At 43.9% G+C, this 25,000-nt stretch overlaps 1 protein-coding gene across 1 annotated transcript in view; it reads left to right on the forward strand.

Annotated features, from left to right (window-relative positions):
• LOC147615579 (Zinc finger C-x8-C-x5-C-x3-H type family protein) overlaps positions 1–21,967 on the forward strand; it is a 63,226-nt gene extending 41,259 nt beyond the window's left edge. Inside the window, exons 4-13 of the mRNA XM_086779017.1 lie at positions 12,080–12,172; positions 15,895–16,011; positions 16,094–16,168; positions 16,289–16,684; positions 17,166–17,293; positions 17,383–17,475; positions 18,686–18,805; positions 20,811–20,927; positions 21,043–21,183; positions 21,254–21,967. Of these exons, the coding sequence (XP_086635143.1) occupies positions 12,080–12,172; positions 15,895–16,011; positions 16,094–16,168; positions 16,289–16,684; positions 17,166–17,293; positions 17,383–17,475; positions 18,686–18,805; positions 20,811–20,927; positions 21,043–21,183; positions 21,254–21,287 (1,314 nt within the window). The 3' untranslated portion in view covers positions 21,288–21,967. The remainder of the gene's footprint in view (positions 1–12,079; positions 12,173–15,894; positions 16,012–16,093; positions 16,169–16,288; positions 16,685–17,165; positions 17,294–17,382; positions 17,476–18,685; positions 18,806–20,810; positions 20,928–21,042; positions 21,184–21,253) is intronic.
• Positions 21,968–25,000: the final 3,033 nt, after the last annotated feature.

Genomic DNA, 25,000 nt, shown 5'->3' on the forward strand with positions numbered 1-25,000 from the left:
ATTCTAGAGGGACCTTTTCATGACATTAGTATAGACTTCGTAGGCCCTCTTTTCGCATCATCTGGATCTAGAAACACACAATGCATGACTAGGTTGTTTCTCGTACTGGTACGAACCTATTCGTACCGTACGGTTTCGTACGATATTATACGGTTTCCCCCCCCCCCCCCCCCACCTTGAGAAAAAAAAATCCCAAATGCTCCACAAAAATAGAAATCCTGCTCAACGAAGATCCCAAATGCTCGCAATACTTCGCAACTTTTGTGTCCACTTAGCATTCCATATGGGGTTGCTGAGAGACCCAAAAAATCTGGCAAGGTAGATTGGTAGTGTACACTTGTTTGGTAGGATGAGGAGAGAATCTTGCTACATCACTTGGAGATACCTGATATAGGTGGGTTGGATAGTCAGATCCTGAAGTCATGTATGAGAGAGAAGATTTGGACAGGGCCATTTTGATCTATAGAGGAGTCCCTAAACCTATCACCCTAGATGCACTGCCCGTATATGTGCAAGGACAGTCGCTTAGTCATAAACACTACACTGGGAGACCTTTGGTATCGCATTACCCATTCAGGCTCTTTTTTGGAGACAATTGGGAGATCCAATTGGGAGAGACACATCTCCATGTTCTGGTTCCTCAAGCAATGTGGACTCCTCCCCTCACCAACCTTCTCTCACATTCAAGCTTGAAGCTCCATAGTTTGTAAGTGTTAAAAAAAAACCCGTATTTTATCGTATGGTGTCTCGAAATTTCATATCGTACCAAAAATTCCCATATGGTATCGTATTTTCGTATCGTGACAACTATGATGACTATTGTGGATAGATTTAGTAAGTTCTATATGCTCATTCCATGCAAGCAGCTAGCCACAACTGAGGATATAGCTTGCTTGTTCATTCTGTTTTGGTACCCCATTGGTGGTCTGCCAAGGACAATCACATCAGACAGACATCTAAAGTTCATGCCCATTTTTGGCGAGCGTTGTTTGACAACCTTGGGACTAAGTTATGCATTCCATCCACAGACAAATGGCCAAACATAGATATATAATCAATTGACCTTTGATGTTCTCAAAGCGTACTACCATGCAGATTTCACATTGTGAAGTTTTCGTCCAAGTTGCAGCCAGTTGATATTGTGTTAATTCTTTCTATCTTTAGTGGTGCATATGTCCTATCAACTACCTTTTTGTTGTAATAATTCTTTCTATTTGTTATGGTCCTTAGTGCTAGGCTTCATTATGGCCAAGTCTGCCCTACATCTTCGGAGCTCTAACAGAAACTTAGTACATAGACCTTTGTATGAATGTATGCTCTTGTGTGTGTGTGTGGGTGCATGGGGTGTGTGTGTGTGTGTGTGAGCATATATTGATACCAAGTTCTACACCCACTATTGGGCACTGATGGCGTTAGTAGGGATGTTGTAGTATCTAGTCCATACTATGCATGATGGAGTTGATGGCTTATTGTCTTGTCCACGAGGTTATAAATTGCACTTTCTTATAAGGTGAATTTGGGCATGTTCTTGGATTCATCGAGGTATATCTTTATAATGTATTAGCGGACATGCAGATTTCACATGGTGAGGTTTTCGTCCAAGTTGCAGCCAGTTCATATTGTGTTAATTCTTTTTAGTGGTTAATATGTCCTCTCGACTACCTTTTTGTCGTAATAATTCTTTCTATTTGTTATGATCCTTAGTGCTAGGCTTCATTATGGCTGAGTTTGCCCTGCATTTGCGGAGCTCTGACAGAAACTGAGTACACAGACCTTTGTATGAACGTATGCTCTTATGTGTGTGTGTGGGTGCGTGGGGGGTTGTGTGTGGGAGCATGTATTGATACAAAGTTCTGCACTCACTATTGGGCATTGATGACGTTAGTGGGAATGTCATAGTATCTAGTCTATACTATGCATGATGGAGTTGATTGTTTATTGTCTCTTGGATGACTACCATGAGGTTATAAATTGCACTTTCTTATAAGGTGAATTTGGGCATGTTTTTGGATTCATCTAGATATATAATATCTTGCGTTGGCAGGGGCAATCCTGAATTATACTCACTCATCTAGCATTGGCCGGACGTCGTATGAGGTAGCATTTGGTTGCCATTCTCATCTCTTTTGACGAGAAGGGTATCACCATCCCTAGAGGCCAACAAGACTACCAAAATATTTTCAAAAATCATCGAGTCAATTATGGAGCGCCTTACCAAAGCTTAGGAAGCTTATACCCGGCAAGCCAACAAATTCAGGAGAGATGTCAATTTAAGGAAGGGGATTGGATATATCTCCGGATCATGAAGCAACTGTTGAAGCAAGTGAGCAAGCGTTGTCCCAAGCTTTCATTCCGTAGTTTCGGTCCTTTTCCAGTCATTCAGAAGTTAAGTGATGTCTCTTTGAAGTTGAAGCTGCTAGAAATTTGGACTATGCACAATGTCTTTCATGTTTCTTGGTTGAAGCCGTATGTAGGTCCATCATTGCAAGATGTGTCAAAAGAGCAGTAACTAGATATGATCGACGAAGTAGAAGTCATAGAGGCATAACAACTTCTCCTCCATAGAAGGAAGCATGGTTCCAGTTGAATTCTATATGAAGTTCAAGGACCGAGGAACCCATGAAGCAGTATGGCTAGATGAAGAGTTCTTTTAGGAGTACCCCTAGGTATTGGCGGACTACTTGGAAACCGTGAACTTGCCCCCATGCTAAGCAGGAGGGAATGTCACGTGCACTTTGCACTGGGGTACATAGTGACACACTGGCATCATCATTGCAACATTTGTACATAAATAGTACATTTTTAGGAACATTTGTGGTACGGTGTGACTCTGTTGTGAGCCCTCAGTCCAACTATAGTCAAGCACTAGCTACGTAGGTCAGTCTCCGAGCTATAGAGGTCAGTCTAGAGTCAGTCCTCTTAACCGACTTGGAGAAACCCATCAGATAAGTGCATGTAGCAGTCAACCGTAGCTTAGGTTTTGCATCATAAGCATTAGCATATGTAGAGGCTAGTAAGGCATGCCTTTGGGCCAGCCAAAGGCCAGCCCATGGCTATAGGCCTCAGTCCAGCAGCCTGGTTGGGGCTGTTTACAGCCGTTAACCACAAATAGAGCCAGCCGACAGCATGAGGGAGCATTCATGCTGGAGTCGGCCTACAAAAGATAGCATAGAGCAGCAAGTCGTGGACAGATGGCAGTCGGCGAACAGATTGGGCAGCAGTATTAAGTTGTGCTAGCATTTGATGCTTATTTCAGCATTTTTTGTCGATATTAATCCGGCCGCCAACAACTGATCTGGCCGACCAGCAGCCCAGTGCCTATAAAAGCATGTGCCGAGTTCTCAACGTAAGTCATCAATCATAATTCAGCAGAGATCAGTCCTCATCCAATCCAAGCAAACATTGAAGTCCTCTTCAGCATTCGGCCAGCATATGTGCAGTCCTGCAGCTATCTTGGACTTGCATACGTGGCCGAGAAGAGTCTTCTATAGTGCCTTTGGATTGGTGGATTCTCAGCCAACGTATGGTCTTCCTTGTCCTTGCGTTGGGCAGTCATAGATCTTATTCTAAAGCATTGTTCAACAGTTCTCGAAAGAAGTGATAGAAGCAAATACTTATGCTTGCAGGGGGTGGGTGTGGGGGCGGGGAGAGGGAGAGGGAGGGGGCGCAGGGGGGGTGCGCTCTAGTGGGTATTTGGGACCCAATACTATGTCACGTGCATGCCCGTGCCATGGCTAATCTCCAGCATGAATAGCATAATCCTTGATTAGGACAGCATTTAGAGCATCATCATCATCAGCATAAGAGGGCATGGGAACGCAGTCATCAGGGGCATTCAGGCAGCTGTTGGCAGCCCATAGGGGACTCAAGCAGCTAGTCGGCTAGTGTCAACGTGAAGGCCAGCACAAGGGGCAGCAGTAAAGGAAAGTGCAGCATTTTATCAGAATATTTGATGATTATTTGTCCAGGTAGCAGGCCGATAGCGGTCATACAAGCCGACCAATCCTCTAAGCATATATATATATATATACACATATATATATATACATATATATTAGCAAGAAGTTATCGTTCATCATTCATTAAGCACATCCATGAGTAGAAGAAGTAGCAATCAGCATTAATCATGTAGAAGGGGCCAGAGGTCATCCCTTTGGGGGTGGACCAAGGGCCTAAGTCAGGTACTGATATACAGTCACCTTTTTGTACCATATGATGGTCCCACTTTGTATCATATGGCTCGGATTTGACATTCCAAGCTCATAGCTCTAGTCTTTGTTTTCCATGTCATCACTGCCACATGTCACTTGCGTTGTCCGACTTTGCTTGTCGGCTTGTTAAAGCATAGTCACAGGGGACGGAAGGGATGGACTGCTGGAATGGAGGGACGCCGAGTCGGGACGGTTCAGGAACGGGGACGGCAGGGGACGGTCGGATGTCCCCCTGGAGGTGTCCCTCACAAGGGACGGTGAAGGGGATGGCAGTAGGAACGGGGACGGCTGTGGGGGACGGCACTGTGGGGGGACGGTAGGGAGCCATTCTGTGCAGTCAGACTGGTTTCTTTTGCCCGTTTCTAGCCGTTTGTGGGGCCGTTTCTAGCCGTTTGCCTTGGCTGTTTCTAGCCGTTTGGCTTGGCCGTTTGGGGAGGCCTTGAGCCTTTGAGGCTTGGGCCTTGAGGCTTGGGCCTTGGGCCTTGGGCCTTGCCTCTCTCTTGCCTTGAGGTTTGGCCTTTAGGCTTGAGCCTTGGGGCCTTGGGCCTTGGCCCTTGCCTCTCTCTCTCTCTCACTTGCCCTTGCCTCTCTCTTGCCTATCTAATATCTATATAAGAACAAGGCTACAAGGCTACAAGCACACACACACCCCATTTTGACCAGTAGCATTAGCTTCCCACTCTCCCTAGTTGCTGCTTCCGGATGCCCCCCCCTACTGATGTATTGTGGGGCTAGATACTTAGTTCTTTCTTTTCTTTTCCAGACAGTGTATCAGATGTCACATGGTTGTAACTTTGGTCTCATAGGTCACTTTGGCCTTTTGAAGACGTTAATATAACATTTCATTTCTCTCTACCCGAGAGGACACACAGCCGACAGCCCCGCAGTGGGCACCCCGTGGGACTCTAGTTGAGAGAGCTATCCAGTTGGGCAGATCTAGACGCCTGAGGGTTCGCAGATCCTCACATCGGAGACGGTGCCTACACCGGAGGAGCATCATTGCGAGGCATCGGGCTCGTCCGACCAGGCATCTCACTATGGCAGATATCCAGGCCATCCGGCAGAGACCCATGCTAGAGCTCCTAGGATGATTACGACTCCAGCCATATACTGTTGTACTCATTGTCACTTTTGTACTCCCCCATATTCATGTATTCAGGTATCCATGTACTCATGTACCCCATTTTGACTAGTAGCATTAGCTTCCCCCCTACTGATGTATTGTGGGGCTATCTCTTTTCTTTTCCAGACAGTGTATCAGATGTCACATGGTTGTAACTTTGGTCTCATAGGTCACTTTGGCCTTTTGAAGATGTTAATATAACATTTCATTTCTAGTCTCTCTCCCTCAAGCTTCTTCTAACTTAGTAACTTCCAACTTCCAAGCCTCTCACACAAGGCCCTACTCTCTACTATCTAGACTCTCTTTATCTCTCTCTCACCTCTCCCTCGAGCCTCTTGAGTCTTCCAACTTCCAAGCTTCTAGGCTTGCCAAGGAGGCTTGGGATGCGCTTCTAGCGCTTTATCAGGTACGCAATGAGGCACGTATTGTCTTCTTGCGTTAGCAGCTTGAGACAGAGCATATAAATGAGGGAGATTTGATGGATCGTTTTCTCGCAAAAATCAAAGATTTGAAGGAGTAGCTTGCAAGTGTGATGAGGTTTATCCATTGGTGGCCATCGTTCTCAATGCATTGCCGGACCCGTACTAGAGTTTTGCTTCTACCATTAGACTCATGATGAAGGGTAATCCAAATGCCCTAATAGTAAGAAGAGCAATCAAGGCAAAACATGTATGTAATGTGTATTGGGATCATGCCTTTGTAGCAAATCAGCGTGGTAAAGGCAAAGCATTCTCACAAGGGGACTTTATAAGTCTAAGACGGATTCAGCCCAATCCTTTGGCAAGGACGCAGAGAAAGAGGGCAACAAGCCGAAGAAGAAGGGCAAGCACAACTATTGCAAGAAACTTGCTCATTATGAGTGCAAGAAAAGCTTGACAAAGGAGAAAGAGAAGAAATATTCAGGCATGGCTGTGGCTTATGCATTAGCACCTGGTGCTAAGAAGAAGAAATCCACGAACTATGCACATGATGTTTGGGCATTTCATGTGCAATGTAGTTAATGATCCTTCTCTATATGATGTATGCATGTTAGTGACAAATTCACAAGTCTGGTATTTTAATAGTGGTGCTAGCATGCACATTACTTCTCAGCAAGATCTGTTTTCATTTCTTGGGTATGTTCCCCAAGGAGATACAATCACATGTGGAAATGACTCTTATCCTGTGAAAGGAGTTGGCAAAGGTGTACTCATTGTTGCAAAGGGTGGGATAATTACTTTGTCAGATGTTTGGTAAATTGTATTTACCAGGGATACATAAGAACTTGCTCTGTCAGTCTTGGCCATTGTTGGGATTCAGGAGTCTCGACATCTTATTGGCATCTGAGTATAGGGGGGGTTAACTCCTAAATGGAATCCTCTTTCTGTTTTGTGTCGAGGGTTCTCTGCTCGAAAAATCTCCCAAAAACTCAATTAAATAATATCTAAGTGTGTTTTTCATTTTGTAATGCCTTGGCTTTGTCATTTCATGTCATACCTTGCTTAGAGTAAGGGGGCTGTCTTGGTAGACTGTTGTAGGCACAGTCGTGTGTTCAAGCTCTTATATCATTCCTGACAGGAGAGTTTCAGGTGTTGCCAGTTGGCACACTTTGTTCTTTTGTATCACGCGTTTTAGTTTAGAGCCAAAATCACCATGGCTATTGAAGCTCTTCTCAAGCATCTCCACCTTCGTTCTGAAGGGGGGTTTGTTGGGTTTCAAAGTCTTGTGTGTGAACCTCTGATTATGTGTGTGTGAACAAACCCTAAAAGGGTTATTGTTCTAGTAGTGTGTGAACACACTCTTATAAGTGGATAAGTGTGCGATGTGGCGTCCACTTATTAGAGTGTGATATTTGTATGGGTCAAAAGATAAGGCTCCAAGCGTACAAAAGCTTTGTACTTGGTGAGTATCACTCAATTCAAGCATTAAATTATTTTGTGCTTAATTTCAACTTTCTTGATGGCACCAAGGCCCACTGTCACTAGTACCAAGAGAGAAAGAAGGCCCTCCTCTGAGAAAAGGTGGGATGAGATTGTGTCACGATATGCTAGTGGATGGTCAAAGAGATGGAAGTGCAAGCTGTGGCTACGAAAAGGCAGGAACTTCTAATCATGTGCAAGCTCGTTTTCTTCATGAACTAGGACACGAGACACGATTTTACAATGTCATTCAGAAAACAAGACAAGACGAGCTTGGAGCAACAACTAAGGAGCATTAGCCCCAACCTTGTAAGTTGTGGAAGAAGAAATGTGACAGTTGATCCCTCCAGGTGGTGGCTCTCAATCGATGGCATTTCAGCCAAGTGGACAACCTACCTCTTGGTTTACTTCTTTTGCAGCAAGTGTGAATTCGGTTGGAGCTTCTTTTGCTTCTCCATCATTAGCTCTTGGCTCCTCTGAGAGGACTTTGCATGCCACATAGGATCCTAGGAGGAAAGAAGCAGTTCATTCAGCTATGGCACAGATCTTTTACCATGACCACAATTCGTTTTACTGAAATTTGAATCTTCATTTGAAGTTTGAAATTTGAACTCATTGCTTGGTTTCAAGTTAAAAATATCCAAACTTTAAAGTTTTCCGTTTCTTGCCCATTTTTTTAATAATGTGGAACTATATAAGGTTTCCCGTTTTTTGACTGTTTCCGTTTCATAGTTGAGGGCCTCCAGAGGTTTGGCCGTTTCCATCAACTATGGTTTATGCGTTGAAGTAGAAGTTAGAGGTTTTTATGTGCTCTAGACATTTTCTTTCCATCGTTCAAAATGTGTGCATTGAAAGTTGGTATTCTTCATCCAGATCAAGGGGGAGGAGGGGGGAGAATTTGCTACATACATGTTTGAACGAGATATAAAGCATCAATGTATGATGCCCTATGCCCTACATACCTCATCAAAGTGGTGTGGTAGAGAGGAAGAACATGTCTCTTATGGAGATGGCATGTTGCAAGGGGCAAGATTTGCCTCACGGTCTTTGGTTGGAGGTTGTTATGTGGGCCACTTATGTGCTGAATACATGCCTCACCAAAGCCTTGCAGATAGTGACGCGTTATGAAGATTGAAATAGAAGGAAGCCCTCTATGGCTCACATGCGTGTGTTGGGATGTCTTGCTTATTCTCTTGTGCGTGAGCAACACCTCAATAAGCTTGATGACAAGGCGGTCAAATGTATTTTTATGGGATATAGCCCGGAAATCAAGGGAGTATAGGCTCTATCATATGGCCACAAAGAGGATTTTGGTGAGCAGAGATTATGTTGTGTGGAAAACTCAATTCAGTCCATGCTTATGTGCAAAAAATATCAAGGGGTATGCCCACATGATTTGTTGGACACACTCCTACCTTTGTACAATTTGTGTGAGCCATATGTAGAACAAGGGTGCTATAATTCAGCTCCTAATAGCTGCCAATCAGCCCCCATTGGCTGAGATTCAGTCTGTTTTACAGCCCACAAATGAAGCTTATCTAGAGGATGTAGCGGATGAGGATCGGACAGCCATTTAGGAGTCCAAATGGGTGCTGAGATGGTTGTTCGATACATTACGTGATAGCAGAATGGCAGCTCCTTTGCCTAGGAGCACATGTGCAAGTTCTCATTATGCATCTACTTATGTTGTGGATCATGCTCTCATTGCGAGTTCATGCAATGAAGAGAAACTTGTTTCCTTTGAGGAAGCATAGGAAGATATGATCATTGGATACGTGGCATGCAGGATGAGTATGACTAAATTCTTAACAATGGCGTTGGTACAAAGTGGGTTTACAAACTAAAGAGAAAGGTAGATGGTAGTGTTACCGCTGCAAGGCTAGGCTTGTTGCAAAGGGTTATGCTCATGGCAAGAAAGCCATTGGTACAAAGTGGGTTTACAAGCTGAAGAGAAAGATAGATGGTAGTATTACCGGTGCAAGGCTAGGCTTGTTGCAAAGGGTTATGCTCATCAGAAGGGCATTGACTATGACGAAACCTTTGCTCCTATGGCACGTAAGACTACCATTAGGTGTATCATTGCACTGGCAGCATACCATGGTTGGCATGTACATTAGTTGGATATCAAGACTGAAGAAAGTATGCAGGCTACAGAATGCTTTGTATGGATTCAAGCAGGCTCCTAGAGCATGGTATGAGAAGATTAATGCATACTTGGTTCCACATGGTTTTTGCAATAGTCCAATTGAAAGTACCTTCTATGCAAGAAGACTCGAGAGGAATTTTTGGTCATCGTTCTATACCTTGATGACATGCTGCTCACAGGCCCTGATGATGACAAGCTTGGGCCCGTCGCATTACTATTTGGGCATTTAGTTTCTTCAGCATGATGATGGTATTTGTCATGTTGCTGTCGAAGTATATATATATATATATATATATAAGGTGCTAAAGAGGTTTAATTTTGAAGACTGGAAGCCTGTTGCTACACCAATAGAGACAGGTGCCACGCTTAGTCTCCAGGATTGAGATGGCCCTTTGGATGACATGCTATAGCTAGCAGGCTGTTGGATGTCTGATTTACTTATGCAATACGAGGCTAGACATTTATTTTGTTGTCTCCCAATTGAGCAGATTTATCCACAACCTAGGTACCAGGCATTGGCAGGCTGTCAAGCGGGTTTTCCGCTACTTGCAGGGCACCCAGTATCTTGGATTGTTCTATCCCGCCCCGTGCGGCGAGGCCGCGCGAGGGGAGGGGAGGGGGGGGGGGCACTTTGAGCTCTGAAGCTGAGCACAAGTGAGTTTCTACATCTACAGATGAGTGTGTTTGGTTTAGACGCCTTATGGCTGATTTGGGTGTTGGACAGTCGTCCTCCATTACCATATTCGCTAACAATTAGAGGGCATTGGAAGTTGCGAGAAACCCTTTGTTCCATGCTCGCACTAAGCACATTGAGGTGCATTATCACTATGTCAGGGAGAGATTCCCTACAGGATAGATCAGCTTGGTTTATGTGTCTACATATGACAACATGACAAATTTGTTCAAGAAGGCTCTTTCTCGTGAAAAGTTTGAAGCTTTCTGCAAAGCTTTGGCTTATTGCCTTTTGTGGGGATTGATCAACCATATTTATGTACATGTTCACGTCATCACTCGATGGGGGATTTGTAGACTGTATGTCTTGGTAGTGATATGTGAACTCGTCTAGCAAGACATATCACTACCAAGATTGTATGTCACTACATATCACTACTTGGAGCCGATACACTAGCCATCACCACTCCCTGGAGCAGCGTCACCACGAAACGTTTCAAGTCCGAAATGTATCACCTTGAAATGTGGAGTTTCAACCTGAAACGTTTCACTCTGTGGACAGGCACCAACTGAAACGCTGGACCGAAATGCCTATATATATATATATATATATATATATATATATATATATATATATATATATATATATATATATAAAGTCAAGAGAGAGATGCTAGGTCTACTATTTGTTAGGATAAAAATCTCAAAATTACTCACACCATGAGTGATAACACAAGTATAAAAGACATCTCTACCATTAATATTTAAACTTCAAATCTCAAAGTTTCAAAAATTTAGACATTTCACTTTGAAGGTTTCAGTGGGTGTTTCAGTGAAACGTTGAAACATTTCACGCGTTTCCGAGTTTTCACGTTTCAAGCTGCTTGAAACGCGTTTCACGGTGACCATGCCCTGGAGTCACTCTGGACAGAGCCCAGCAGCTGAAGCACACTCCATTTTCTTGGGTCATTGACTTCAGACCGGGACTGCTTAGGAATTTACCTGGTGGAGTTGTGCGAGCAGAGAGACGACCTATGCCGTACTAATGCTCCAGCATCACCAACTCCTTCCGCTTGACGCAAGACAAAGGCACGTGGCGACAATTACTTGGGCCCCCATGCGGAGCTGATGTTGCTCCCATGTTTTTATGTTTTTAGTATTCCATGATGAGTTTCCATGGACAGTTTCGTATCACCCCAGTGAGATAGCTATGTTTATGTTTTCTTTCTGTTTTATTTTCCATTCCATGATGAGATATGCATTTTCCATTCCATGATGAGATATGCCATGGACATTATTGTATCACTTTGGTCTCATAGGTCCATTGGGTCTTTAGTAGACGCTTAATATATCTTTCTTTCTTTCTTTCTCTCGTGTGTCGTGCGACAATCGTAGACTCCCCTACATGGCTTAGGATCACATGGAACCCTTGTACTGGTCTTTTGAAGACGATAATATAACTTTCTTTCTTTATTTCTTTCTTCTAGACTTTGTGATCAGATGTTTTCTCAGATGTGTAGTTCTTTTCTCGAAAGGATATTATTATTATTATTTTTTGGGGGGCGGATGACAAAACAATAAATTGAAGTGAGAGGTTGCATGGGTTGAAACAGGTTATGCAGAGTTTCAAACCCTATGAGGTTTTGCTATCTAAAGCTGGGGATTTAATGCTACCATGAATAAACTATATATGGGGTCTGATTGAGATTCATGTTGGCTCTGGTTTATGGGAGAAGCTGAGCATTTGCTCTTCCATGAAACTTCTGTAAGACCTCTAAGTTCAAAGTTAGGACTTTGACAAATATTACTGTTGGTGATGAAGATCATCAATTGAGGCTTTGTAAAGAAGTTTCAGAATTTGCAATAAAGCCTGGAAATGTCTGGAAGGCTTAGTATGCCTGTGTTAATCTTAGAATGTAAATTTGTGGCTGCAGCTTATTTGTTCGTTTGTTGACAGGTAATAAGGTTTTAGGCTTGTAGGTTATGTACATGGTAACAAACACTTTTGGCTGCTGTAAATGATTTGCAGTATACAGATGAAGAGGTTGAACAAAATTATGAAGATTTTTATGAGGATGTTCATGGAGAGTTCCTTAAGTATGGAGAGGTGGTGAATTTCAAGGTACTTGCCATTTTGACATGCAAGCAATTACGCTGTTACCTTTGTGTTTTTGCAAAAACAGTGTCACAACTATGGGTGTGCTTTCTCTGCGGCTCCACATGCAGAGCATGCATAAGTACAACCTACCTAACATATGTGTACATTCATAGCTACATCAACATAGTTATACAGCTAAACAGGATGGAAACTTCAAACATGTCTCTACATCATAGTTTTCTTTTTCCGGGAAAAAAAGATCCTTCTGTTAGCTATATGAAAAACCAGCCAGTAGGCTGAAATACAAACACAGAATCTCTAAAAGAGGACAAAACCCAAGGGAGGATAGTCCCCTCCATGGCTGGCTGCTCTCGGAGGGAAACTACCTCATACAAGGAGGGGGGGAGGGGCGGGGGGCTTGGGACTGTTTGAGAGGAAGGGACGTTGCTGTCAAACGCATAGGAAGGCCTCTTGACGTTTCCGCATGCGGTCTGAACTTCCCTGTAGCTTTGAAGCTTCCCTCATTGGCTGCGGAGGGTATGAATGCTATCCGTCCATATGGCACGGATAGACTCCGCTGGGGGTGTGAGGGTGCCCTCAATGGTCTCGCTGCATCATAGCTGCCAAATGTGCCATGCTGCTATGCTGCTGATAATATCCCATCTCTGACACGTGCCAGGGGACCATGCTCTACTGGAGAGCCGGGGGTGGGGATAGACTCTATCGTGCTGTGTGTGAGCCTAAGGTCCTGCCCATTAGCTGTCTCCTCATAGTTGAGGGTGGGCCTTTCGAGGCTAGAAGCTATCCCGCAGTCGCTTCCAATAGTCGTTGAGGAAGCTAGGCGAGATGTCCTGGGAGGACTAGTGGTCTACTGAAACAGGTGTACCATCGATCTCATGCATCTGTATCCGACGGCCTAGCCTGGCCGAGAAGTGAAAAAAGAGGGTGGTGGGGCTCTCGGGGTTTAAAGGGTCTGTCCACTCCCACTCACTAGGATTCCATTGAATCCGCGTCAAGGGTTGGCTCTCCCATAGCGTGAGTCTCCAAGACCTGTCTCGGATTCACAATTGTGAGTGATATTGTCAAAATCCTACACATTCTTTCCATCTCTTTGTTATTTGTTGCAGTTCTTGTTGATTTCTTGCAATAAAACAATTGAAATGCCAAGAAATGTTTGTAAATAAAGATTAAACATCCATGGTTTGTAAAGATTATCCTTAGATTAGGTTGTTTACAACTTAATTAAGTGAACTAGTGCTTATCTTCAAAGATAGTGTCAATCTTGTGAAAGTTTAAGCAAACAAGTTCACAGAAGTGGTCTTGATAAAGCAAGTGTAGTTTTAGAAAAGATTCAGTGCAGATTGACGCAAAAGAATGTGCAAATTTCTGTGTATTAAGATTGAGCTCTACAACAGCATAATACAGGAACTCTTTCATCATTGAGCTTTGGTTACGCTCTTAATGAAAGAAGGCAAACAGTTGGACAATGGACAACACTATGGTGGTACATTTTTCATAAAAAAAGTGACTAATCTTGCTGATCTTGACAAAATCAAAACAATTTACATCAAGTTTGTAACAGTCAACAACAAAATGATTCATTAAGCTATGCAATGGTGGGGGAGGTCAATGTGCCAATGGTGCTCATGGAAGCTGATAACCTGAAGCCTCTGGAGTGAGCCACCACTGAAGTCCTGTGTTGGGGAGAGGGTCGGACACCCATGGCATCTGACTGAGAAAATGAGAGCTCGACCTCCGTTTGATGTTAAAACCGCCAGGGTGCATGAAAGCTCCCATCCACTAGGGAGGGGAGGGATCTTGTGAGGTGGTGAGTCAGTTGGGGGGTGGGGGGTGGGGCGGGTTGAGGACTACCTGCTCTCTGCCTCGGATCACAGCGAGATGCCTATCCTGAGCGTCCTATCCTGAGTGTCTCGGGGAAGCCCATCTGAAGCTGATCCACAAGCCTAGAGACTAGGCAGGGCTCGAGCTGAGGGGTCCCAGGCTATGTGAGAACGTGTGCCCAAGGGGTGTCCACTGGGCATCCTGAAGAGCCGGTTCCAGATCAATGATTGATGCAGTCTCTCCTCGTCTGAGGCCGGGGGGGAGCTGCTGAAGGGCTGGCTTGAGATGACCCCAAGATCTCATCAAACTGGCTGTAAATCTGTCCTCAAAAGTAGTGCTCAGGCCTCGAGATCGGGCCTCCGTGAAAACCCATCGTACGCTGGGAGTCGATGGGCCGCCATGGTTGGCCATGATCACGTGGCTAGCAAGGGAGAGGCGGGCAGTGCTCCAATACAAAAGCTTCTTCTAAATGCTCAGAAGAAGGTGGGCTAGCTGCTGCTCGGCTGAAATGTGAATCCCAACGTGGCACCCGAGGTATTTGATTGGGGTGCCCCTTGGGATCTGCTGGAATGACTCAATTGGGTGCCAATCCGGGGTGGGTGAAGATCCCACCCATAAATCACACGACTTGTGCCAGTTGATTTGAGCTTTGGAGGCTAAGCAGAAAGTCTCAATGGCGAGGGCAAATCTCTGAAGGTTCCCCTTCTCTCCTGAGAGGAAGACGGCTGTGTCATCTGCGAAGTCTGAGTCGAGAAGCTCCTCCTGGGATTTGATGGGGAGATGGAGCCCCTGGAGTTGTCTCTTTTGCGGAGAGAAAACTGCTCATCGCCTCAGCTACAAAGAGGAAGAGGAAAGGGGCGAGGGGGCTTCCCTGTTTGACTGACCTGGAAATCAGAAACCTGTCCCTCTTCCGCCCCACCTCTGATCTATTCGGCCGGAGAGCTTATCCTAAGCATGGTTCCCTCCAAGAAAGCCCAATCGACTCTGTCATATGCCTTCTCAAAGTAGAACTGCTATGTCCTCCCTACGAAACCTGGCTGAAGCTGTCGTTTCCCAAAAGGTGAAGATATTATCCAAGATGCTCTTATCCTGGATGAAGCCAGTTTGGGTCCCATGAATTAGGTCGGGGAGATGAGGTTGCAGGCATCGGCTGATGGCTTTGGCGAGGATTTTGTAAGCATTCCTAAGAGAGTGATGGGGCGCCACTGACGAATCTCCAAACGGTCACCACCTCCCTCCGAATGAAGTGAATCAGCCCCTTAGAGAGTCTCTCCGGCATGTGTCCCGAGGCCATGATCTCATTGTAGGCAGCCATGAAACCGCCTTTCATGATATCCCAGTGACATAGAAAAGAGAGACTGGTAACCCATCCTCGCCTGGACACCTGCCCTGCGGAAGGGCAGGAAGTGAATCTTGCAGTTCGATGAGAGAGAAGGGGAAGTGCTAGAGGGCCTGGAGGGCAGGGGGCACCACCTCCCGCGTATGTTGCCAAACCAGTCAAATCGCCTCTGCTGCACGCCCACTCATCCACATAAAATCTGTCAATGTGCAAGAGGTTCAGTCCTCTGATTTGGAGAAATGAAGGCTCCCCAGCGTATGGCCGAACTCTGGTAGGTGCCATGGATCCTGGCCCCTCGGGGAGAGGACCAGCTCCTCCCAGGCTGTGTACTCTCTCCCTGCGATAGTATTCAAGCCTCCTCCCATCCTGTCCTCTGGGTCCTCCAGCATGTTAAAGTGCTCCACCTGAGCACCAAATATTTGCCTGGGGAAGTGAACATCATACTTGCATTGACTCGGCTTAACATAATATGCATGTATGCATAAAGGCAATGAGAGACCATGCTGTTTTGTATGTATGCATGGCTATAGTCTCTGCTTGCCATGTTGATATGTTTGTCTCTCAGGTGTGCAGAAATGAATCTTCTCATCTTCGAGGGAATGTTTATGTACAATTTCGGTCTGTCAATTCCGCAATAGCAGCTTATAATGTACTCAATGGGCGCTTTTATGCTGGAAAACAGGTTTGCATGGCTTTTTCTTGCCTTGTTTTTTGTGCTATTGATACTTTTTAGAACAACTATGTTAACCCTTACGTGATTTCAGATTACTTGTGAGTTTGTCGTGGTGACAAGGTGGAGAGTAGCACTGTGTGGGGAGTACATGAGATCCCATCATAGGGTACTTACAATACCTTGCTTTCATCACTAATTTGTTTTTGTAAACCACTCAATTTTATTTTCTTGACAATATATATATATTTATATATACCTTCTTTGGTGACGTGGGATATGCTGACAGGCCTGTTCACATGGCACTGCTTGCAACTTTCTCCATTGCTTTAAGAACCCTCGCGGTGAATACGACTGGGCAGATTGGGATAATCCCCCTCCAAGGTCGTTGCACACTGGCCGTAGAAGCAGTCGTGACTGGAAAGAGGAGACAATTCATCTAGACCAAGATGACTGCAGACACCGTGCTTACTCACATAGGCGCTACAGAGATGAATTTAGTTCAAAAAGTAGCGAAACATGGAGATCACATCGGCGCAATGGAATTCATCTCTCAAGGCAAGTGTTTTGGGGCTTTCTATGTCTAAAACTTCAGGGTGCACTGAGAAAAAAGGGGATGGGAGCGGAGCAAGAAACGGACATGCAGGCTGAGATCTGCATTGTGCTGCATCTTGTGCTGGATGTGGTTGGCTAGAAGGCTGGGGAAAAAGCTGGGGGAAAGATGCTGTGGAATGTTATTGGTTGCCTGTTATGGCTTGTCAGCTAATCAGGGTAAATCACATCCAATCTAAATTGAGTGTTTGTCTATGGTTCATCAGAGCCCTAGAAAATAACTTAGTGTGCTTGATATGCCGAGTGCCACCTATCTGTATACTCTATGTAGTGCTGCTATGTCTTTCTACAAAACGTTCAGCCTGGAGCTACACAATCAAGAGCCTTATCTTCATGGCCTCACAACTCTAGTAATGTGCATGTAGAAAAGTGAGTATGATTTTGTTAAGATCCAGGCTTTGTGATGGGCTGCAGTGGGCTTTTTTTACAGGAACTAGAGTTTTAGAGAACAATTTTACTGCCAACATCTCATTTTTCAGGCACTAATATTCTTATGTTGGCATCTGAATCTTGCTTTCAAAGGCTGCCGAGTTCTCTAATTTTATACATGATAAAATCTGGTTTGCAGGGAAAGGAGATATGAAGGTGGTCATAGTGATGGCAATTCCTGTGAGGATAACTTGTTGGAAGAAGGAAGGAAGGGCACTAGAAAAGAGAGACGACACATGAGCCATGACAGAAGGTATGGATTTGTGATTGCTTATGCCCAAGTTGGTAAATCCAGAGTCTATGGCTAACCTTATCTTTTGCCCATGACTTGAACAAAATCAGGGAAAAAAAACATGATATCAAGGAGGAGAGCTCAGTGGAAAGAATTGAACCTTGCAAGGGTGACAGGAAACGAAGACACAGGAGTCAAGACAGGTATTATTGAGGAATTGTCTGTGGTCAGCTGGTCTGATTTGACGCCCTCTCTGCTGATTTTCTTCAGGCTGTCATTTATGTGCTTGCCTCTTCTATTGTCTGCCCAAAATCTGTTGTAAACATCTTCCTGTTGGGTGTTTTTTCTGCTGGTTGCTCTTTCCCAGAAATGGCTGCTCTCTATGTTCTCATCTGTCCCTTATGTTCACACTTGCTGTGCGCACTTGCGTGATGAATAAGGCTATGCATGTGAGGTCAACTGCAGTCATAGTGGGAGGAAATGTAACACATTTGCCTATCGTCACCACAGACGCGCTGCAAAGAAGGCCATGCTAGGCTTAGGGTTTACAGAGAGATAGGACAAGCATTTGCTATGAGAGAATATGTGGGTTGCACATCTTGGATAGATTAGGCAGAACTGGTGTATAAGAGTGTGGGTCATGGATCAAACTATGTAAAGCAAAGGCATGGGAAGCAGAAACACTCAATTTGTTGCAGGAAGGGCCCAGGCGGTTCTGTTTCGGGAGCATTATTCTAGTGGGAAATCTGTTAGGTGGTGTCACCTTAATGGCTGTTAGCTGTGGGAGCCCCTTTGTGGAGGGATGTATACACCTTGGTCTGCTCAAGGATCCTGCTCAAGGATCACAGGAAGGGGCTTTGGGCCACCCAGGGGTAAACCCATGATAGCGAGCCTTTGAGGTGAACCAAATAATCCTAACTAGTCTGATGTGCTAAACCTGTTCGGAAGTAACCATGGTCTGGCAGTTTGAACGTGTGTGATGTCTCCATGCTTCTTGGCTGTCTATTACGTCGCCATGATAGGGAAATGTGGCGCGTTTGCACTTTTTGAGGGTTTCTACCCATGTCAACAGGGCCTAGCCATCTATTTTGTTTTTCAGTGAGCTTGTCTGCCTATCGGTCCAAATGGACCAAAGAAACTGAATGCGCATGCTGAAAGCTGAGGGAGGCAAGATGCTGGAAAGGAAGAAATAAAACAGAAAAAATGTAGAAAGTGGTAAATCAGGCTGCAGAGGCAATCTGCTTAGGGCAGGGCAACAACCTAAAAGGAAGAGGTGGAGCAGGGGTTAGCACAGAAATGTCAGAAAGGACTGGCTTCCAGTGGGGAAGGCAGGTCAGTGGTGTTTGACCATAGTTGTAATGGGCTCTTCAGGTGTTTTTCACTACATGTTTTGTTTTTTGGTGGCTGAAACAGGAGCACAAGGCGAAGACGTGAAGGTCGCTGTATCGATGTAAGTGCTGGCGAGGAAAGCTCAGAGGAAATCAGAGAGTCTTCAAAGGTCTACAGGAGGACGAGACATGAGAGCCATGACAGGTACAGTTTAGGATGCATAGGAGACATCATGACTCATAATTGTGTACTGTTAACTCGATGACAATGCCAAGTGGTCTACTTAAGACAACTGTGGGCACATTTCCAAACACTCTCCCTCCCAAGCATTTCCAAGCACATTTCTGCCCTGATATTGGTACTGACTGAGGAGGGATCATAGGGTAATCATCCGCTATCTGGATGTACACACACAGGTGTTTTTTCCATTTTTTTCAGTTCTTGCGTGGCTCAGTATATCCATGGTACCATTGTATTACTTATGGTTTCATGGACCCTAGGGGTCTTCCATAGACGTTCAAATAACTCTTCTCTTTCTAGGTGATTTGGCTGCGAGATGAATTGATGACTTATAGAGAGACCTCTCATCCTGATCACCTCTTTCTTCCAGATGATAGCAGAAAGGGACAAGGCATTGGGATGCATAGACTACCATCTTTCTAGTACAGCCTTGGATGATGCCAAGCTCCACATCAGCAAACAGAATTTAACATTTATTGTTCACCCTTTAATCACATGGATCAAGCCATTTCATTTTCCAACAAAGTTTAGGAGGTCTATTTCTTACCATCGATAGTTTCATACAAAGGCCATGGTTCATGCAGAGGAGTATGTCACATGCTACGTTGCTATGAGAATTACAATCAGTTAGATGAGGGTCATCTCACATTTTTGGGCCTTCATCAAAGTTTATTCTGTATCCCTATCAAAGATGGATAGACATTTGCCTCCTTGAGCCAGTGGTGTAGTCTTACGTGTGTTGGGGAAGAAGTCTGATTGTGCTAATGTCCCAACTAACCCACTTAAGGGCCCCTACCTTGCAGTGTGTTTTCTTGTATTGCTGGATATGTAAAGAGTATAAGACTTCGAACAAGCTTGGTCCTGTAAAGTTTGAACTGACCTCTGGACTGAGCGTGGGCTGAATTCCAGGCTGAACAGAAGGTGGGACTTGCTCACCTGGGCTGGTTCTATTCATCATGGCTGCTTGCCGAAGTGGGGAAGATCCTCGAAACTCGGTGCTAGTTCCCAAATTTGTCCACCTTTGCCTAGAAGGCTGCCCACACTGTGTGTGCTGTAAGATGTCTTGTGGGTCCTGTAACATGTTCACACTCGTGTCCAGCACACCCAGCTCTAGCCTGAAAAGTTGCCTGCAGACTACAATTCCAAGTGGGTTACATCTGTGTGTGGGAAAACACAGTCTCTGTCCTAAGACCTAAACCTGATATCGATTGGTGACTAGGATCACAAAATGCTCAGTAATCCAAAAGGATAGTGTGCACATGTGTGGCATCCTGGTGTAGTGGATGCATATGGCATCATAGTGCAGTGGATGCAGGCAACATGTGACTGAGAAGAAATTGATGACTCCAAAAGAGATCACTTTCTCGTCAAAAATACTGGCTACCTCCTCCTATAGACCATATTTTGGTCTCTAGAGCACGGTCTTACCCAAGGGGGTTTGGCGGGGGGATTTACTAAACATCACAAAGGCTCATCACATTCTTTTACTAGGTCAAAGAAGATAAAAGGGAATATCCTACCTTATACAGAATGCTGGTGCGCCCTCTAGAGCCCTTCTTTATAGCTACCCCACAGCGGCTTGCTGGGGTGAAGTGGATTAAGTGATTGAGACTAGATGTCCGAGACCTTGCTATAATAGTGAGGAGACTGAGGCAGCCTTAAAAAAGATTGGTTGGCCAGCCCTAGGAACTGGCATGAATCCAGGCGACTTTCCAAAACAGTGGTAAACACTAAAGAAGGGGCCACCTTGCTCATTGCAAATGCTGGTGATAAGGCCATGGCTGCAACACCTTTCTGAAGTGGCAGCCTGCCGTAATACATTTTGCACAGTAGGCATGATCAGATCTTGTACGTTTAAGAGGCATCAGCAATTTCCCAAATGTCTCTCTTTCACCTACTACAGCATATTTTTCACACAATCTCTCTTTGATAATTGGTACATATTCTATCTTTTCTGTGGCTGAAGCAGTAATAGGAGAAGATGTGAAGGTGATCCTGTTGATGAGAGCAATGGTAAGGAAAGTTCGGGTGAAAGGAGTGTGCCAAGAAAGGCCAGAAAGAGAAGGCGGCATGAGAGCCATGGAAGGTAGCAATTTCATTTGAGCAGTTAAGACATGATCACCCAGTAGACATAGTCAAGCCATCCACACATGACTATTGTGGTATGTGAAGTTCTCTCTCTTACCTACAAAATGGGACAGCTGCAGCCGGAGGAGCCCTGGCCGTGGTCCGAGTATTGGAAGCAGTGATGGAGGGACTTCATATGAAGTAACAAAAAGGAGTAAGCGATGTGCAATCGACAGGAAGATAAGATGTAGCAGCAGCGAGAGATACAAACCAAGGTAAAAATTACATTTAAGCTCTTGTTTATGGTGTGAAGTTCTTGTTTCTTTGCTGATGGGTCAGGTACAGGTCAAGAAGCTGGAGCTGTGATTCAACTGGGTGAGCACTGATGATGAGACTTCATTTAAGGTGATGAAAAGGAGCAAGAGCGGGAAGCTAGATGTGAATAAGAGGTAGAAGCAGTGACAGGTACAAGACAAACTAGAATACAGTCTCCCATATTGCAAAGGTAGATTTCATGGACACATGTATTCCACTGCACGTAGATGGAATGGTATGTTCAAGGCTTTGAAATCTTGTATATACACCTGACATCAGGCGAAGGGATTCACGTTCAGCAACATGAATAACAAGCATGCGCGGCCTGCACAAGAAAGGGACTAGCCCCTCAAATTGGGTAGCTGTGTAATCTGACAGCTACAGTACACCTGTATTGCACACGTGATTCTATTCTCTTGGAATTTAGAGCCGTATTTGTAACTATTGTCACATGAAAAACTTTGATGTTTTGATTCATGTCTCAAAGATGCATTCAAATGGAAGGGCATGGTTGTATATATTCCAAATTGTGGCAGAGCTTGATGAGAACTAGTTAGCACTGGGCTAATCCATAATTAGTACAATTTCCAAGAGCAGAAGCAATCGAAGTGACTCATGACAACTAGACGAGTTTTAGGAGCATGCAAGGGTTGAGAAATTGTGACTTCACACCACACCATGAAAATGCACACAATTGTTGAGATTCCTCCAACAATACATTTTTATGAGTTTAAGGATTTGTAATGTTGTTGACTCTCTTGATGCGAACGTCCTTTTGCAACTTCGTTTTCTTAGTTCTTCCTTGTGGAGGTGGGTATAGGATGCTCCCAATGGTAGAACGCTGTGATCAAAGTGGATGTGGTGGAGGTGGGATGCTCCAAAGGTGTCAAATCCCCATAGGATCACCTCGTAGACCGTTCCTGATACAAGACTCGAAACCTGCAAAACAAACCTAGCAACGTGAAGGGGGTGCAGGCTCGACTCACCTCCCAACCTTGACAGTCGTGGGCAAGCCCACAAGTCTTGGCTGCCCCCATCGAGCCACGAGCTGAGCTAGCTAGTATCAGGAGCGTTCTACGTGGTGATCCTATGGGGATTTGACAAAAGGGTGGAGAAAGGCCAATGAAATGGACATTGTGGTGGCGATTGGGACAAGATATATATATACTAACTAGATTCTTACAGCAGCTAATGTACCTTCATAAAAATTATATATTTCACAAACTACAAGAAAAGGAAAAGTATGATGTACAACTCTATCCACAAAGGTGGCAAGTGGCTCAAGGCTAATTTATGTATTTTGAAACTACTTGAAAATTGGTTAGCATGCATATGCTTGCCTCAAGGTTGATTTATGTAATTTGAAACTATACGGAAAATTGGTAAGCATGTATATGTTTGCCTACCTATGGTAAAATTTTTGAATAAAATTCATGTTCCTTGTAAGTTTATAATTTCTAAATTTTTTAAAATATTGTAAAAAACCGTATTATCTTACCTTCAAGGAGAGGGGTATTTAATAAAGTGTGTAATGGTAAATGCCAATGGTCTAATTACATATATAAGATTTTTTGTATTGCATTTGTAGTGCCCTTAGAAAAAATGATTTAAGGTATTTTTAAGGTAACATGTAAAAATTAACTTTTTTAAAAAAATGAGGATTTTTAACAAAACTCTCTAAAAGCCCGCAATGGTGGGTTTATTTCTCCAAGACTAGTGTTAATATTCTATCCATCTCTAAACTAGATAGAAAGTAATCTAAGTCTACTTGATGTTTCAAGTAAATATATCTTGAACAAATGAGATTTTGGTCTCACATTATTGATGGGTATCATAAAGTACCTCAAGTGCGTGTGCTATATATGGATAGTTTAATTGTCCATGCTTTATGTGATTCAATTCCATTCCTTTCTTAACCACCCTAGCCTCATGATTTAATGAAACAAAGGATCATTGCCTTACCATACTTTAATCTCAATTGCGGAGCTATTGAAAATGAGCAAAGTTGTTCCAAAATTGAACAAATGTTATGTTAACATGGATAACAACTAAGTAGGGCTTTTAAATAAATCTTTTCCCTTTGACATTATAGCCAATGTGTGGACGTAGGATAATAATGGGCCAGGGAACTTTTTCCTCCTTAGGAGCTTTTTCCCCCTTGAGCATGTATCACACTCTTGTGTGTGAGTGATCTTTATCATATCATATCACTTCACTTGTACTTCACTCATTCTCATCAATCTACTTTGACTTGTACTTCACTCACTCTTATCATATCACTTCATTTGTACTTCACTCATTCTCATCAATCTACTTTGATTGTTGTGCTTCTGTCCATCTCTACTTGCTTCCTTTATTGTTGCGTGTGTTGCTGTCTTGATCTCCACTCCAATAATTGGTACCAGAGCAGGTTCTCTTGGCTATCACCCCCCTCTTTATCTTCTCCTCGAGCTGCTCTTCTCATTGTCTTAGATTGAGCTATCGTCTTGGGTGGAGAAGGTAAACCATATAGTGTTCTATTCACTACATTAATCAAGTTTTTACTTGTTTCGAGACATTTTAGGTGCGTTTTGAGGCTTGTTCACATGCTGAAAGGTTTTCACAAACATCTCAGGGGAGTGTTAGTTTGAATTATCTTTGCTCGATTTTGGGTTATCTGCACTGCAATGGCATTTAGTATGTAAATAGAGCCATAACTGTCATCGACATCACATCTTCGAGCTGATCATCAACATCATCATCATCATTGTTATCAACGTCATTAACAACACATCTTGGAGCTCATCAAATTGGCATTATCATCATCATTGTCATAGATTTCTACATTCTTACTAGTACCATTACACTCTACACTCTGCCTTTTTCCATACCCTCTGCAGGTTTGCTTCTTCATCATCAGCCATCTCGATTTCCTTCAATGGGCATTGAGAGTACCTACAGGTCGTTGGGATACCTGTATTTTGTGTCAAAGATAGGCTGACATGGTAGGCAATGATGTATTTGGAATGCTTTCCGTTGGGAATATGCTTAACGAGATCAACTACCTATTGTGGTCATACATGATACATCATGTATTGGTCGCCAAAGGTCTTTGAATGTTGTTATTGGGATTGAGGCATGCCCTGTTTCACTATCTCATGTATTGCTAGCACTTTTCGTGAAAATTAGCATTTTTCCTCATATTCTCTAATGTCAAACTGCCAAGCAAGCTTGGGATACGCTTGCTGCACTTTAATAGGTGCGTAATGAGGCTGGCATGGGTTGCCTACTTGCACAAGCACTTAGAGTTCGAGCATATGAATGAGGGAGATTCAATCTGCATGAGTTCCTCACAAAGATTAAAGATCTCAAAGAGCAGCTTGCATGCATTGATGAGGTCTTTCAAAACAGTTCATTGGTGTCAATTATTCTTAAAGCTTTACTAGATTTATACCAAGGATTTGTATCGATACTTTGGGTCATGATGAAGGGTAACCCCAATGCTCCTTACATTTGATGAGTTAGTTGCAGTGCTCATGTAAGAAGAACAATCTCGACAAAATCGAATTAGTATGCGTGTGGGAGATCAAACATTCGTTGTCAGTCAAAAAAATAAAGGCAAAGTCTTTTCTTAGGTTGGCTATAAGCTAAAACCAAAATCAACCCAGTCTTCTGGTGGCAAGGATGTCAAGAAAGGGGGTGAAAACCGTGATAAGAAGAAAGTCAAAGTCATAATCAACCCAGTCTTCTGGTGGCAAGGATGTTGAGAAAGGGGGTGATAAGCCTAATCAGAAGAAA

The sequence above is a fragment of the Cibotium barometz genome, chromosome 40, assembly GCF_041138505.1.
Source record: "Cibotium barometz isolate CiBa-2024 chromosome 40, ASM4113850v1, whole genome shotgun sequence".
Lineage (NCBI taxonomy): Eukaryota > Viridiplantae > Streptophyta > Polypodiopsida > Cyatheales > Cibotiaceae > Cibotium > Cibotium barometz.